Genomic DNA, 16,578 nt, shown 5'->3' with positions numbered 1-16,578 from the left:
GCAGCCGGTGGGCGGGGCGGGGCGGGCGGAGGGGGCGGGGCCGGAGAGCCCGGGCCGGCGGCTTCCGAGAGCCGCAGGCGCACCGTGGGCGGGATCGCGGCGGTTTCCCAGCGAAGATGGGGCCCCAGAGGCCTGCGGAGACGCAAGCGCGCGGGCCCCGCCGCCGGGTGAGGGCGCTCCGAGGTCCTTGCCCGGGCCACCTGGCCCCGCACCCTCGCCGGGCCGGGCCCCGCCGCAGGCTGCGAAGTCGCGCGCGGCCGCCAGGGGACGGTGTCGGCCCGCGCTGGGCTGGTGGGGCGGGACCGCGCGCCTGCAGGCTCGGTCCCGGCGCCCACGGGAAACTGAGGCCGAGCCACACACGGGCTCCCGCTGGTGCCTGGCCCCCTTCCCAGGGCCGCGGGGCGGGGTCCGGTAAAGGGACCCAACTTTCCAAGCCCTGCGCCCGACGGTGCGTCAAACCGAGTCAACGTCACCCACCGTCCCTCCAGACCCCTGCTTTGGCCCCTTGCCGAGTGGTGCCGCCTCCCCGACCTTGTTTCCCCGCGAGTCACCACCGGGAGAGCAGAGCGGGGTTTCTCCGGACGCAGGGATCCGGGCTCCCACGGCTGGGGGGCCTTGGGAGGGGGAGTGTCCCCACGCTCAGCTGCACACAGGAGCCACTGTTACAAGAGAGAGCTGTGGGACCTGGGCCAGGCCTGGCCCTCCGACCTCAGTGGCCCCTCCTGCCTCACTTCACTGCAAGCCACAACTCTTTACCCACGATGGGTTAGTGGAATATAAGGCAGGAGGCTCAGACAATGGGGGGCTGTCCTTGCCCGGACCCACCTTGGCTGTGCTTGTCCCCTTGGCTCTGGGTGCTGGGCTTCCAGCCTCCCGTGCTGCCGCAGCCGGGCGGCCTAGCCAGATACCTCTTGGCCTTAGGGGGCACAGACACGCTCAAGGTCACACAGCCAGGCGGCTGTACTGTGCCCTTGGTGCTGGTGGGGAGGGGGCAAGCTCAGCCTTCCACCTTGCCACGGCCTCTGAGCTTGCCAGCCCCCCTCCTGCCCGGCCCAGGGCAGCCGGAGCTGGCCTCCACCTGAGGAGCCAGGTCTGTGTCTGTCAGTCTGCACTGGGGCTGGGCCTCTGCTGAAATCTGCCTGTGTGTAGGGCTTCCTAGGGGCGAGGACTCTGGGGCAGCCCGGATGAATCACGTCCTTCCTGCTCCCAGCCCTCAGGAGTGGGCACCTCAGGCATCAGGACCTGCCCACACTCCCCACAGCTAACCAGGCCTGCTGGGCTCCCACCCCGGGGTGCTCTGACCACACCCACCCACCTAACTCCCTTTCCACTTAGTCATCAGCATTTATGGGGCACCTAGCATCCTCCTGCAGGGGCAAGTGGGCCCCTCCCCGTTGTCTGATGGGGGAGAAACCCCCAGGCGTGCAGGTCAGTGAGGTAGGGTGCTCCTGAAATGAGGCCATGCAGACTTCTGGGGACTGGCTGTCCAGGTCAGAGAGAACGGCAGGAGCAGTGCCCTGGGGCCCTGAGCACTGATGGCCAAGGCTCCTGGTGGAATGTGAGGGGCTCTGGCCTTGAGGCAGAACAGGGGTTTTAGTCTGAGATGAGGCGTCTTTAAGCTGAGAGGCTCTGAGCAGAAGAGGGCCCCAGCTGACATGGCTTTGACAGGATCCCTCTCAGCTGGAGGAGGCTGGAGCTGAAAAGGAAGCCTTGAGAATGGGGGTGGGATGGAGCTGTGCAGCCTGGTGGGGGGCAGAGTGTTTGAAGACAGAGCCTAAGGGCCTTGGCTGATGATGCAAAGGGCTGCTGAGCCGTCCTCACCTCAGGTAACCTCGTTCTTCCAGAAGCTTCTCCTGCTCACTCACCTCTGGTCCTCAGAACAGGCTCTAAGGGCCCATTTGCTGGATAAATTAATGAGTGGAGCTGCTTAGAAGAGCTGGCTGACTGCCCGGCTCCCCCGGCCAGGGCTGGGGGGCCCTGACTCGGCACCTCCAACCTGCATCTGAGGCCTCCCTTCTGTGAGTGGGAGAGACTTCTAGGAGGAGGGGCCACAGCTTTCATCAGCTCTCATAAAGGAGTCTGAAAGCCCGAGGGGGCTTGGAACTCAGGAAACCAAAGCCTTCCCTTTCTGGGACAAGATGAAGCTTATTGGTTCCACCTCTGTGGGCAGAGCCTCAGATTCTCTACCTGTAACGTGAGCTGACAACCCAACCTACCTTACCGGGCAAGTCAGTGATATGATGGCTGTGAGACAGCATTTTGCCAATGGAAACTACCTCTTTAAAAACTTACCTTGGGGTGCCTGGCTGGCTCAGTCGGTGGAGCATGTAACTCTTGACCTCAGGGTCATGAGTTCAAGCCCCACGTTGGAGGTAGAGAGTACTGATAAACCAACAACAACAAAAGAAAGGTACCTTAACTACTCCAACTGGCCTATGCCAAAACGAGAATTTACCATGTCATTTAATGAGAAATCCCAAGATCCAGCACGGCGCAATCCAGAGATCCTACAAGGACCCAGAGATGCCACGGGAACTGTCTCACTGTGGGTGGATGGGGAATAGTGAAGTTTCAAGCATATGAGGGAGTTAGTTGGTCTCTAGGCTTCAGGCCCACACAGCCCTCTCCACGAGCCCAGCAGAGGTGCAGGGACCAGCTGCTGCGCGGCAAAAACCAGAGCTGGGAGGGGTAAATCGTGATTATTTTAGCTGTTCCACTTGGGACAGTTACCTAGATGGTTTCCAGGTTCTCATTGTTATAAACGCAGTGGGCGCCCCACCTCCTTGTTACTTGTACTCACTTGTATTCTCTCTTTTTTAAAAATTATTTTATTTATTTCTGAGAGACACAGAGACAGAGGCAGAGACACAGGCAGAGGGAGAAGCAGGCTCCATGCAGGGAGCCCGATGCGGGACTCGATCCTAGGTCTCTAGGATCACGCCCTGGGCCATGGCAGACACTCAACCCCTGAGCCACCCAGGTGTCCCTGACTTGTATTCTCTTCCAAGGTTTAACTCTGAAATAGACATAAAATATGAAATTAAAGCTAAATTCTTTCATAAAACTTTAAAGAAGTAAGCATGTGAACAAAACCCACAGTAGTGATTATTATACGTGGAGCTTGTTGGCATGCGGCCAAGTACTTATCTAGGATGAGATACCTACCCCCTCAATTGCTGGCCCCAAGCGCATAGCCTTGCCCCTGCCGGTGGGGCCCTCGGAGGTGCCCTGCCCAGCTCTGCCTGGGAGTGAGGGCCTGATTCCTACCCCTGCCAGCGCAGGCTGTCACTGCCGCCTAAGGGTTTGCCAGTAGGCAATCAAAGAGGTTGGTACGTTTGCTGATTTCTTTTTTTTTTTTTTTTTTTTTGCTGATTTCTTACAAAGCTGAATACCTCCGTGTGGTTATTGGCTATCGTGTAATTGCCTGTTCATACCCCTCGCCCATTTTCCTCCTGGGCTAATCCTTCTCACCGGCTTGCAGGAGATGTTTACACGTTCTGAGTGTGGCTCCTGCACTGTGCATGTTGGGCTCTTTGGTTCCCAGGATATCACTTGGCCTCACTTGGTTTTATCTCGTCTTTGGTCCATATTGGCATCTGAAGCTGAGCCCTGAAAGACCGGTTGGATGGCAAGGAGAGTTGTGTGGGAGAGCTTGAACCCAAGTGCAGGTGGGGACAAGCCCAGCCATCCAGGGGAGAAGCCGGAGGGGAAGGAGAAAGCACCCATGGAACAGGCCCTTGGAGGGCAGGTGGGCATTGGCCCAGCACAGCCCGGTGAAGTACAGGGCCCAGGTGACCTGGATGCAGGGGGTCGGATGTCCCCATCCTCTTTCCTGGTCCCGGCCGTTTCCCATATTGGCCTTGGAATCCTGCCCGCTGGAACACTTTCCTTTTCAGATCTGAAAGTCCACCTGATTCACTTCACAGATAAGAGACCTGGAGCTCAGACAGGTCTGAGGTGGAGTTCCTCAGCCTAAGTCCCACAGCTGGCAAGTAGCTGATTAGAACCCAGCATGTCTGGCACCAGCCTCCTCTCCCAGGAAGCTCCCTAACCCCCTCCCTCTACCTGTGTCACACACCCTGCCCCATGCTCCAAGGCCCTGCCTGACTCTACCTCCCTACCCTGGCACACCCAGATGCCTTCTGGGAAAAGCTCTCCCGGGAGAGAGGAGTGGGTTTTGGGTTGGGTTTCAGAGGGAAATAACAGGGTCAAAAGTCAAACCTCACACCAAGAAGATTGTGCTGGTTGGCACTCCCTGTCCGTGAGGGCATCTGGGACAGGGCAGTCCCCCCCACCCCAGGCCTCTTTGGTCTCTCCATCCTCTGCCCCCTCCTCCCTGCCCCAGCCACCCTTCACCCCCTCCAAGTCCATCTTTCCTTCCTGAGAGAAGCTGGCCCTTTGCACCCTGTTCACACTGTGCCCAAAGCAGTCTGCCATAAGCAGCAGCTGTGGAGGGTTACACCTTCCCTGGGTCTGGGCCCCAGCATGGCCCCAGGTAGGCACGGGCAGGATGTTCAAAGCCAGCAGTGCTGGGAGACCACGCGTGTGCCCAGACACAGGGGTGCAGCTCCCACCAGCAGAAGACGCCTCAGCGCCCCAGCGTGACCCAGAGTGGCATGTACCCCTGAGGGGGAGTCTAAAAGTAACCTTGGGGGATCCCTGGGTGGCGCAGCAGTTTAGCGCCTGCCTTTGGCCCGAGGTGTGATCCTGGAGACCCGGGATCGAATCCCACGTCGGGCTCCCGGTGCATGGAGCCTGCTTCTCCCTCTGTCTATGTCTCTGCTTCTCTCTCTCTCTGTGACTATCATAAATAAATAAAAATTAAAAAAAGAAAAAAGAAAATAAAAGTAACCTTGGGGGAGAGAGCAAGCTGCAGGTGCCGTGACAGCCAGCCAGTGTCGCAACGTCAGCTGCCACTGTGGGCAAGACCCAGGGCTGGGCTGGGGCAGGGCAGTCACAGGGGCCTTCAGATTTATCCGTCTGTTACTTCTTAAACTGGCCCCTGGCCCCAGGCGTTCATCACGATTACTTTTGTGCCTGAAATACTTCACTAACCAACGCACTTCCAAACCCTTCCGCCTCCACTTCCAGATCCTCAGGACAAAGCCCGGCTCCTTGCCTCAGCCCTCGAGGCCCGGCGGCCCCAGGTGACCTCCGAGGCCTGCCCTGGTCACGCCCAGACCTTTGCGCCAGCTGTTGCTCAGCCCGGAATGCTGGGTCTCTGCCCAACCTGGTCTTTCTGGCTAATCCACGTGCACAGGAAACTTCTAAGTGGTGGAGAAATAGGGTCAGACGTGACTTTTAGAAATATGCCTTTAGGAACCCCAGTGAGGAGGGCCAGGAGAGGTGGAGACCTGCCCCGAGGCCAGCTGCACACCCTGCACCCCCAACCGGTGCCCCCACATCCTCATTGGTGGCCATGGAGATGGAACCCCAGCCCCGGAAGAATGAGAACGAGGAAGCAAGGAGGCTCACGCCTTGAGTCCCAGGTGGTTCGGCTGGGGCGCCACTTCCCTAGGATGTCTCCCAGGGCCTGGGGGCTCCAAGCGGTCAAAGGTGCACCCCAGGATCTCCATTCAGCTTGTCACCCCCTCATCCTACTCGGAGAGCCCAGAATGGGAAAGCGAGGAAAAATGCAGGGCAACAGGGGCCCAGAGGGGTCGGCACGGGAAAGCTGAGGTGAGGCAGGTGGATCCCAGACCCCCGGCCCATGACCTAGTTTCTTTAAATCTGGTGGTCACCACGGACCCCGAGGCCAGTGGGGCTTATGAGACCGCACCCGCCTAGGTGGGGCAGTGCTTCGGGTGACGTATGTGGTCCGGTCTCAGCGTGGCCTTGATGGTGGTACCCCAAATCTTGGAACTTTTGTGGAGAGGCTGGAGTAGCTGGGGCCCAATCTGCCACAAATGTCTGCAGAAAAGTAGGGGAAACTCCCGGTTTCCCTTCTGGCTGCTGCTCACTTGGGGGCCACCTCCTCATGAGCCTCAGTTTCCTAACCTTTGAATTGGGGGGCAGAATTCCTACCGCGTGAGCAGCGGTGAAAATGAAGTGAAATCATTATGTTCAGCAAGAGCCTGGCACACAGCACGTGCTCATAAATGGCTGCGCGCGCCCATTCACCGGTTCCCTGGGAACTCAGCCTAGAGGGGGCTCCCGGGGCCCAGACGGTGGTCAGCCTAGAGGGGGGAGCTCCCGGGGCCCCGACCGCGGTCAGCCTGGGGGGGGCTCCCGGGGCCCAGACGGTGGTCAGCCTAGAGGGGGGGGCTCCCGGGACCTGGCTAGGGGACCCCGGCGGTGGTCAGCCTGGGGGGGGGCTCCCGGGGCCCAGACGGTGGTCAGCCTGGGGGGGGCTCCCGGGGCCCGACCGCGGTCAGCCTAGTTGGGGGGCTCCCGGGGCCCCGACCCCCGCCGGGCAGGACGCCATCGGGACCTCAGGGATCACAGCTCCGCCTCTTGACCCCTCCCTGTGCAGCCGGGGCGACCGTGGCCGAGGTCTCAAGGTCAGAGGGTCAGGGCGGAGGGGAGGTGGAGTAAGTCCCGGGGCGAGGGGGCGGGCGCTGTCCGCGGAACCGGGGCGCCCCGCGCGCGCCCAGACTCGCACGGAGCGCGGGCCCCAGCCGTGCTCCCGGGACCCCGCGGCCCGAGCCCTCCGCGCCCGCGGCTCGGGTTTCCGGGAGCCCCGCCCCCCGCGGGCCCTCAAGTTTCTCCCAACTTTTCCGCGGGTCCGGCCGGGCGCCCCGCCCCCCGGCCGGTGACGTAACAATGGTGCAGCGTGGCGGCCAATGAGCGGGGCCGGGGGCCAGCGGCGCGGGCCAATGGCGGCGGCGGACGGTCCCGCGGTCCTGCCGGGCCGGGGCCGCACTGCGCCGCCCGCCGCCCGCCCGCCCGCCGCCGGCGCCGCCGCCCAGCTCTCGGGCCGCGGCGGCTCAGAGCGCGGCTGCGGCGGGCGCGGGCGGCGGCGGCTCCCTCCGGCCCGCCTGTCTGGGGACCTTCCGTGCGCCTGCCGCGGGGAGGAGCGGGAGGAGCGCGCTGCGGCCCCGCCGCCCCCACGGTGAGCCCCCGGCCCCGGCCCCGGCCCCGGCCCCCGCCCCCGCCCGCCCGGCGCAGCCCCCCGCGGCCTCCCCTGGCCGCCGCCCCCTCGGGCCCGGGGCGCGAGCGCACGCAGGTGCAGCCTCGCCGCGCTGGCGACCGTCAGGCTCAGGCGGACGCCCTGGCCTCGCCCCCCGCGACCCGCGGCCGCCGGGAGGGGCTGGGAGGCGCCGGCGGGCGGCCCGGGCGCGCTGCCCGGCCCTCGGTGGCCCAACCCCCCATTCACCGAGCCGCGGCCGAGACTCGCTGCCCAGTGACGTGGGGCGGCCCAACTTTACGTAACCCGCCGGCGCCCCACGGGTCTCCCCACGGGGTGCGTGCGCCCGGGGCGCGCAGTCCAGGCTTGGGGGGCTGCTCCGGGCACGGCGACCCCCGAGGAGCACCGTGCCCCGCTCCGTAACTTGGTTACCCGGTGTGTGCGGACGCGGCCTGTCCGCCGACCCAGGCCCCTTGTGACCAAGGGCTTACCCTTGAGGGAAGGCCGTGGGGGAGCTGCGGCCAGGGTCAGGGGTCAGAGGCCAGGGTTCAGGTTGGGGCCGGGAGCTCAGAGGGCAAGGTCGGGCAGGGATCAAGCTGGGCTCCCTGTGGCCCGGGGGTCTCCCCGATTCTGGAATGAGCCCAAAGTGGGAGGGATGAGATCTGGGTTCTGGGCCCGGCCGTACCACGACCTGCTCACTGACCTTGGCCCGGCTTTCGCCCCTGGCTGGAAATGGGATGGCCGAGCCCGCTGCGGCTGGTAGTTGGGGGGGACCAGGAGGAGCGGCGGACCTGGAGGGGGTTTGCTGTCCAGAGTTGTGCGCAGGGCTCCATGTCGATTTCGTTCTCCTGCCCGCTCCACCCCGGCTCACCCTGCTGGGGCTCACAGCGTGCGTCCCCCCCCATCCCCTTTCTTACAGATGAGGAAGTTGAGGCTCAGAGAAGGAGAGTGATACACTCACGTCCTGTGATTGGAGTGCGGGACCCGGGTAGGTCTGGGCCTAGAACTCTGCCGGTGCCTGGCATGGCGGGGGGGCGGGGGGTGGGCTCTAGGAGCCCCCATCTGCGGTCAGGGGCAGAGGGAAAGGGTCATGGTTAGGTGGGGCTTGGCCCAGCTGGGGAGGTGGATCACGACACTCTACCCCCTTACGTGGTCTTTTCTGTTTGGGGTTGGATGTACCTGGTCAGCTGGGCCCTGCGCTGGAGGCGGCGGGCAGGTCGGTTTTCAGCGTGGCTCTGACTGTGGGTGGGCCTGTGAGGGGAGGGGGCAGGGAAGGGCATCTCTAGCAGAGGCGCCAGAGGACGAGACTCAAAAAGGGAGAAGGGAGGGAGGTCAGGTGCAGCTCGATCAGGGGTGTGGGAGGTGGTTGGGGCCTAGGAGAGAAGGGAGCGGCGAAGAGTGGCTGGAGGGGCCTGGGCGGCGGAGCCTCACGGAGACCCCCTCCCCGCAGGTGGCCCATGCCGTGAGCCCCGGAGGTGCCGCCACCAGCATGCCGTGGGACGCGCGGCGGCCCGGGGGCAGCGCGGACGGCGGGCCCGAGGGCGCGGGCGCGGCGCGCTCCCGAGCGCAGAAGCAGTGCCGCAAGTCGTCGTTCGCCTTCTACCAGGCGGTTCGCGACCTGCTGCCCGTGTGGTTCCTGGAGGACATGCGCGCCAGCGAGGCCTTCCACTGGGACGAGCGCGGCCGCGCCGCCGCCTACTCGCCGTCCGAGGCGCTGCTCTACGCGCTGGTGCACGACCACCGGGCCTACGCGCACTACCTGCTGGCCACGTTCCCGCGCCGCGCGCTCGCGCCGCCCAGCGCCGGCTTCCGCTGCTGCGCGGCTCCCGGGCCGCACGTGGCGCTGGCCGTGCGCTACAACCGCGTGGGCATCCTGCGCCGCATCCTGCGCACCGTGCGCGACTTCCCGCCCGACGAGCGCGCGCGCCTGCTCGACCGGCGCGGCTGCACCCGCGTGGAGGGCGGCGGCACGGCGCTGCACGTGGCCTGCGAGCTGGCGCGCCCCGAGTGCCTCTTCCTGCTGCTCGGCCACGGCGCGTCCCCGGGCCTGCGCGACGGCGGCGGCCTGACGCCCCTGGAGCTGCTGCTGCGCCACCTGGGCCGCGACGCCGGAGCCGCCAGCGCCGCCGGCACCCCCGGCACCGCAGGGACGCCCGCCGCGCCCGGGGAGCCCCGCCAGCGCCGCCTGCTGCTGCTCGACCTGCTGGCGCTGTACGCGCCCGCCGCCCACGCCGCCGCCGGCCCCGCCCGCCGAGAGCTGCTGGGCGACCGGCCGCGCTGGCAGCGGCTGCTGGGCGAGGACAAGTTCCAGTGGCTGGCGGGCCTGGCGCCGCCCTCGCTCTTCGTGCGCGCCATGCAGGTGCTGGTCACCGCCATCTCGCCGGGTCGCTTCCCCGAGGCCCTGGACGAGCTGCCGCTGCCGCCCTTCCTGCAGCCGCTGGACCTCACGGGCAAGGGCTAGACCTCGGGCGCTCCCCGGGCGGTGGATTTTTGGAAAATACTATTTTTCAGAGCGTTGTACCCAGCACTTTACATATATTGATCTCTGTACAGGAGAAACTCTGCTTCGTGTGTTGCGGGCATCGCGCGGGCCGGGTCGGGCAGGCGGGCCCCGCTGCAGCTTTCCTGGGGGGCCGGCTGAGCTCAGCTCCCCGCGTCTTTCCCCTCTTGGCGAGGGCTTGGAGGTCATGCGACCCCCCCAGAGCCAGGCCTCAGCTCACTGCGCAGCCACCGAGGTCGGGGAGGACCAGCTTCCCATCTTGATCTAGAGCCTCCAGGACTATGTGTCCCAGAGGGAGTGACAGCTGAGCAGAGGAGTGGGGCAGGGGTGGGGGGTGCAGGCCGCGGGCCTGAGTCCTGGGACAGGACGTGCAAAGCCGGAGAGGCCAAGAGAACAGGTCCTGGGAGATTCTGGGAGGCGGTTCTGGGAGCCGGCACTTAGGGCCTCATAAACTCCTGGGCGGGCAGAGGGAGGCAGGAAAGTCTGTTCCCTGGTGTGGGTGTGGGATGGGGTGACCCAGTCTGGGCCCCTGGTGCCCCTTATCCCCAGTAGGCCTCCTGCCTTTCCTTGGGTGTCTTGTGGCAGATGGAAGCCTGGACTTGTCCTTGTCACCCCTTGGGCTCTTTCCTGAGGAGTGGCAGGCACCTGGTCCTGGGTCTCCTGCTTCTCTCCCCTCTGCTGTGAGGCCACTGGGCCCCTGGTCTACCTGTTCCTCGGGGGTTTAGGTGTTCTTCTTCCAGGCCTGACCCCTGTCCAGCCCGGGGTGCGGGCTCCCTCGTGCTTCCCTGGCCCAGCCCCCAGTGGCTGTTAGGTGGTGCCTGCGGGCGATGGGGTGGCGGTGGCACCCAGTGGGCAAGCGCTCTTGGCCCAGCCAGGGGAGCTGCCTTCTGCAGGAAGGTTCTCAAGATGACTTAACAGACTTGCCGCGGCCCTTCAGGACAGCAGACGGGCGGAAGAGCTGGGTCCGGGCCTCGAGCGTCGAGGCCAGGGAGGATGCCAAGGCTGCCCTGCCCGGGGAATTCCGCTGGGCCATGAAATTCAACCTGTGCCGGCACGGGCTGGAGGGCCACGATGTCCTGCCAGGAGCGGACGGCTAAAGGTCTGCCGGGCTGCGGGGAGGAGGGGAGGGTGAGGGGGGCGCAGCTCGGGGGCGATCCTAGACTGCAGGTGGGTCAGTTAAATGGCTTCTCTGAACATTGACGCCCGAGGGCGGTGGATACCAACCTGTCCCGGCTCGGACTGGAGGCCTCGGGAGCCCCGTCCTCCAGGCGGCCCGGGTCTTCACGTCAGGGATGCCGTTGTCGGGCAGGTTTGTTACCTTTGGGAGCGGATGAAGGCCGGGACAGGGTGGCTCAGCGTAGCCCGTAGTGGTGGCTTCCGGGCAGTGGGGCTGCGCGGGTGTTGGGGAACCCTTGGTGCCTGACTGCCCCCGTGGCCTCTGCCTGGAGAGCCCGGGTGCCTGGGTCTGCAGACCTCCTGCCAGGTCTCCCCAGGCCCAGCTCCGTCCTCGGTGGGGTCGACCTCCTGGACCCCTCTTCCTTTCCACGTGACATCTACAGATGTTGGGCTGGGGCTGGGGTGATGCGGACGTGGGGGAGCTGCCCTGCCTCGGAGCTCCCCAGGAGCCCATGGAGAGGTGCCCCATGGAACCCACTGTCCCCGGGTCCAGCAGGAGGCAGGACCTGGCTGGATCATTCTGGGCACCAGAGCCTGGGGGCACAGCCTGAGCACCCGTTCAGGGAAAGTTCTGGGACCCAAGCGGGGTGGTTTGGTTTCAGGGTGACTAGGAAGCAGCTCTTGGGGGGACAGCAGAAGCTGCAAGGACAGCTTCATCGTTTGCGGGGTGACTTTGGGGCCCCAGAGGCCCCCCCGGCCCCTACGCCTGAGGACTGAGAGGGCAGGAGGAGGGTATCCCAGGGCCCGCCCCTGATGTCCTCACTGGGTGGGGGCTTGGGAGTCCAGTGTTCACACTGCTTGCAGCTGCAGTGAGGGCGGGGGGAGCCCCGGTCTGGCCGGCGTCACCGCCCCGTGGCCTCGGAGTGGGGCCTGGTTCTGGCACGGCTCCCACTGAGGCTCGCTGGGGACGCCTGGCTCAGGGCACTGCAGGCCTCGGCGAGCACAGGGGACCCAGGAAGTGGTGCAGGATGATAAGGGCGGCCTCGGGGTTATCTGGTGGCCACTGCTGGCCGGAGGGAGGGCAGGAGGCTGGGCAGGAAGCACCTGGCTTTGGGCTTATCGGGCCCTGGGGCCCCGCAGCCCCAGAAAGGGCAGCCCCGACGGTGGGGCGACATGTGCCGGAGCGCTGAGGAGGGGCTGAAGCCAGGCCCAGCCCAGGTGTCCCTTGGCCGACAGCGACTCAGCTCTTGGTCCTTGGCAGTTGGCCTTGGTGGCTTGTCAGAGGCAACCGCTCTGCCCGGAACGAGGCCCACTTTTCTCTGGAGCGAAGCACATGGGTTCGCTTGCTCGGTCCACTCGTTCCAGTCTTTCTAAGGAAAACCTGACGGCGGCCAGTCCTGCCCTGCCACGGCCACCGTGCGGCCCAGGGAGTCCCAGCCTGTTCGCGCCCAGGGGCCAGAATCCCCTTCCTCCAGATGCCAGCTGGGGTGGAGCCTCGGGCCGGGAACCGGAGGGGGCACTGTCGGGTGGCCTGGGGGAGGTGGCCGTGAGGGCAGGGGAGGAAGGACCTCGATCTGCCCCTCCTTGGCTGCGGGACATGACTCAGCGTGAGCGCCTCGCCCACGCGGACTTCAGCCTGATTATTGCCTTGACGCGGAGGACTCTGATTTCCCTGCCTCCCGATTGCTTCACCAGCTTGAAGCCGCGCCACCGAGGAGAGCAGTTGCCCCAAGTACCGCCAGTCCTGCTCAGGACGAGGATGCTTCCCGGGGGCCGGGATGGAGGGAGAGCAGCGCGGTCGGGGAGGCCGTGCGCTGTTGGCACCTGTTAGGGGACGGAGAGCCTGCTGCCCCAGCCTGGCCCCGCTCTGCTTCGTGCCGTTACATTTTTTAAACAGAGGCATGACTTAACATATGATAGAGGCACAGCCTTTAGATATTTTTAAAGATGGAAAGAATCCTTTTTTATAAAGGCCTCACACCCAATGTGGGGCTTGAACTCCCGACCCCAAGATCAAGAATCGCATGCTCTCCCCAGCCAGGCGCCCTGAGATGCTCAGACTTTAAATGTTTAGTCCAAGGAGTTCTGACAAATGTCTACACATGTGTAACCACCACCACAGTCAAGATAGAGGTGAGGACAGGTATCTGTGTCTTCAGTGACTTTTATTTTTTAAAAAAAGATTTTCTTTGAGAAAGCATTAGAGAGAGCGAGAGAGCGGGTGGGGGCAGACGGAGAGGGTGAAGCAGGCTCGATCCCAGGACCCTGAGGTCATGACCTGAGCCTAAGGCAGACGCCCAGCGGACTGAGCCACCAGGAGCCCTGTCTTCAGGGATTTTTAAAAAGAGTTTCTGCTTAATAGAATTCATGCTTCTGGTGGAACGGGAACTGCAGAGAAATCCAGGGCAGGCTGCGGCGGGGCTTCCTCGTGGCACGTCCTCGCGCCGTCCCCTCCAGCTGTGGGACTCCCGAGGGCAGGAGCCGGCTACTTGCCACCATCCCACCAGCCAGACAGCCGCAGCCAGCATTTCGGTGTATTTTCTTCCAGTTTTTTCTATGCACATCCATAGATGTCTTCAAACATTCCCCCATGCCTATTCTTTACACACACGACATCAGATCACTTAAATAATTGAGTATTTTAAACTTACGATAAGCATTTTCCTGTATTGTAAAAATGCTTTGTAAATAAGACTTCTCAGAAGTCTTTGGTGTTTACTTTGCCGTATCTGACTCCCTAGTGTTTTTTTAAATTTTTTTAAATTTTTAATTTTTATTTTTTGACTCCCTAGTGTTGACGGTGTGAGGAGTTCAGGTTAGGGAGCCCTGTTTTTAAAATGTGGATTTTATTTTGAAATAATATACATTTACATGGCTTGAAATTCAAAAGATACAAAAAGATACATATGGCCCAGGCAACCTCTGCGACCAGCTGCGGGGTGACCTTGGTTCTTACGCCCCTTCTGCGCAGCTGGAATGACGGACCATTTCGAACCCCCCAAAAGTTAGGAGGGTGCGCGTGCCAGGGCCCGCTATCCCCGTCTCTCCTGTCTCCCGCTCTGCGTGGTCTTCCACCAGACCACGTCGTGACGCGCTGCGGACAGTTGGCACCACCGCGCTGCAGCCGGGCCGGCCCGCCCAGGACACCTGCTCCGTGACAGCTGCGCAGGGGCTGCTCCTTGAGGCCACGGGCCGGTATTTTACAATCACAGAACCGCCTGCACTATACGTCTTCCCCGATTTAGGGTTTGTTCTTGAGGACAGGTTTCCAGAGGTGGAGTTTGTGGGTTTGCGGGCTTTACGATCGCTCCCCCTGCTCTGTCCGCGCCCCACCTGGGTGCCAGGCATTTGCTCTTTCATCTCTGTCCATATGAGTGCCTTAGGTGTTCCTCCGACTGCTGTGTACACTTTTTTTTTTTTTTTTTAAGATTTATTCCTGAGAGACAGAGAGACAGGACATAGAAGGAGAAGCAGGCTCCTCGCGGGGAGCCCGGTGCAGGACTCGATCCCAAGACCCCGGGATCACGCCCTGAGCCAAAGGCACACAACACTGAGCTACCCGGGTGCCCCTGGTGTGTGCACATTTTTAAGATATATAGTCACCATCCATGATGTCACAATTTCCCCTTTTAAGTGGGGTTTAAAATTTGTAAAATTTTAAGATTTTGAGGAAATCAAATCTGTAATTTCCTCTGTGGTTCTCCTGTCACTTTTGAGTCTAAAATCCTTTGCCATCCGGAAATCAGATACCATTCCCCCTTTTTAAAAGTTTTTTTAAAGCAGGCTCCACGCCCAATTTGAGTCCAATGTGAGCATTGAACTTGTGACCCTGAGATAAGACCTGAGCTGAGATCAAGAGTCGGACGCTTAACCGATGGAGTCCCCCAGGCTCCCATGGTTTTAAGACACTTTAATCCATTTAATAGGTTTGCCCAGATAATGAAGGGGTGGTGCACATCAGTTGTGACCTCACCCGCCTGTCCCGATGTGCCTTCATCATGTCAGCTCCCGCGGGTCCGGTCGGGCCGCCTGCCATCCCTGGCCCTCCCTCCCACGCCATACTTTAATTCACCTGCTGCCGTCAGCACCCTTGGCAATTCCCACCTGTTTCTTCCCAGGACAGTGAGGTGGCATCACGCAGCGCTGGCCTGGAGTTCTGCAGAGCTGGGCTCCAGTCCCAATGGCCCGTGAGTGGCCTCCAGCAAGTACGGAACCTCTCTGAGTGTCACCGAGGCCCACAGTGCTTCCCGCAGGGGCTCGAGGGGGACCCGAAGCTGTGCAGGAGCCCCAGGCGCACGTCTGGCAGTCGGGGGGCACCTGTGGGCACGAGCATCATTGTGGGACCTCCCCCGACACAGACCAACATCCCAGTGAGGCTCCCCCCAAACTGAGTTAGAGCCTTTGGAAAGGACTGAGGTCTTCGCAGCATCCTTCGTCTTTCCTGAGGGACGTTGGACGTCGTAATTCAAGTGTGCCTCGATGTCTTCGGTGAAGCAGGACATTCCCTGACACGGGGCAGACGTTTCTCGCTCAGGCCTCCGTGGCACACGACGCGTCCGGCGGCCGAGGCCCTGATCCCTCCCTGCAGGGTGCTTTCCACTAGGGCACTGCTGGCCTTTGGTTTCGTTTCTTGGCGGCGGAGTCCTGGGCTCAGGGCCTCGACCCCCCCAGGCCCGCCCACAGCGGCCCGGCCTCGGGGGCCTGCGGAGCGACCGCTCCCTGGGGACAGCCGTCCTGGGTGAGCCGGTGCGGAAACCCCACGCGGGCCGGGCCGCCGAGCGCCACCGCAGATCCTTCGGGCACAGGTGGGCACGCCACCGTCGAGGCTGCGCGGGGCCCCTTCTCACAGCCCGGACACCAGACTCGACCAGGTTTGGAAAAAGTCTAGTTTATTGCACTGTCTCAAAGCACAACTAAAAATTAAAACCGGAAGGAAAAACCGTACAAAGCACTGAAGCTAAAAGTAGTTTAAAAGTATCAAACTAGACTTGGGTTTAATTGCACTAAAGTCCCGTGGGTTTAGGAGGGCTCTGCCGTCCAGGGGCCGCAAGGCACAACGTACAGAGGCGCGGCCGCAGCCGGGCCGGCCTCCGCGCTCGCCAGACTTCTGAAACAAGGGTTCTCTAAGCGTGGAGTGTGAAGCAGGGCCTGGGGTTGCAGCGTCTTGTCCTCCTCTGGGCCTGGAGCACCTCCGTCTCCACGGCTGGCCGGGTCCCGGCAGGGAACACGCCGTATCGCTCTCCCCCTGCGGCCCGGGGGCTCCTGGACACGTTCGCTTAGTAGAAAACAGGCGTCGAGTCACTGGGCCCTGGACCAAGGACAGGCTAAAAAAAGCAGCGAGGCCGAGTCCCACTTGGGAGCTGCCTCCGGGAGGGGGGGGCGGTGCGCTCAGGCGGGATGTGGGCCGGGCTGCCGAGCCTTGGGCCCAGATGCCTGCGGGGACAGTGGGCACCGCAGGCCGACCCCAGGGACCGGCGTCTGGCGTGGCCACAGCGGGCTCGGTTCGAACCTCCTGGGGGCATCAACCCAATGCCTGCTAATGGCACCGGTGGCCGCTCAGGGCCAGCCGGCAGGTGCCACGACTGCCCCGCACGTGGAGGACACGCGGGGGGACGCCCACGCTCCGTGAAGCTGCGGCTGAGGACAGCGCCGGTGCAGGGTAAACCATGTGAAGGAACGAAGGGCCTTCCACTGGTTTCATAAAATACATTTCTCCTCTAAATTTATAAGAGTTGATTTCAAATGAGGTATCTTATGCAGGTTTGTAATATAACAAACAAAAAAGGCAATAATTAGTAGACTCATCCTGTGAGGATGCTCCTGGTCTTTACGACGTCCACCAGCAGCATTAACATCACTCAAAGACACTGCTGAGTCAGCCACCGTGGCCGAGCTC

At 62.7% G+C, this 16,578-nt stretch overlaps 1 protein-coding gene and 1 long non-coding RNA gene across 6 annotated transcripts; one reads left to right on the top strand and one right to left on the bottom strand.

Annotated features, from left to right (window-relative positions):
* Positions 1-2,866: 2,866 nt before the first annotated feature.
* LOC106559203 lies at positions 2,867-6,505 on the bottom strand. Of its 2 annotated transcripts, none has more exons than XR_005363807.1 (5): positions 6,431-6,505; positions 5,476-5,910; positions 4,853-5,267; positions 3,472-3,609; positions 2,867-3,016 (listed from the first exon to the last, which is right to left on the bottom strand). It is a non-coding gene; the product is annotated as an uncharacterized LOC106559203 (long non-coding RNA). The 2 variants fall into 2 exon arrangements; XR_005363806.1 differs by lacking the exon at positions 6,431-6,505 and adding an exon at positions 5,998-6,180.
* On the top strand, positions 5,404-16,408 carry ANKRD9 (ankyrin repeat domain 9). Of its 4 annotated transcripts, none has more exons than XM_038545792.1 (4): positions 5,404-5,679; positions 7,986-8,054; positions 8,517-10,665; positions 14,801-16,408. In XM_038545792.1, exon 3 carries the CDS (start codon positions 8,556-8,558, stop codon positions 9,525-9,527), a length of 972 nt encoding a protein of 323 aa, XP_038401720.1. In that variant the 5' UTR covers positions 5,404-5,679; positions 7,986-8,054; positions 8,517-8,555; the 3' UTR covers positions 9,528-10,665; positions 14,801-16,408. The 4 variants fall into 4 exon arrangements, with proteins under 4 accessions (XP_038401720.1, XP_038401717.1, XP_038401719.1 ...); XM_038545789.1 differs by lacking the exon at positions 5,404-5,679 and adding an exon at positions 6,920-7,051; XM_038545791.1 differs by lacking the exon at positions 5,404-5,679 and adding an exon at positions 7,324-7,402.
* Positions 16,409-16,578: the final 170 nt, after the last annotated feature.

Source organism: Canis lupus, chromosome 8 (genome assembly GCF_011100685.1).
Source record: "Canis lupus familiaris isolate Mischka breed German Shepherd chromosome 8, alternate assembly UU_Cfam_GSD_1.0, whole genome shotgun sequence".
Classification (NCBI taxonomy): Eukaryota; Metazoa; Chordata; class Mammalia; order Carnivora; family Canidae; genus Canis; species Canis lupus.
This window is presented reverse-complemented; position numbering and strand designations above follow the sequence as displayed.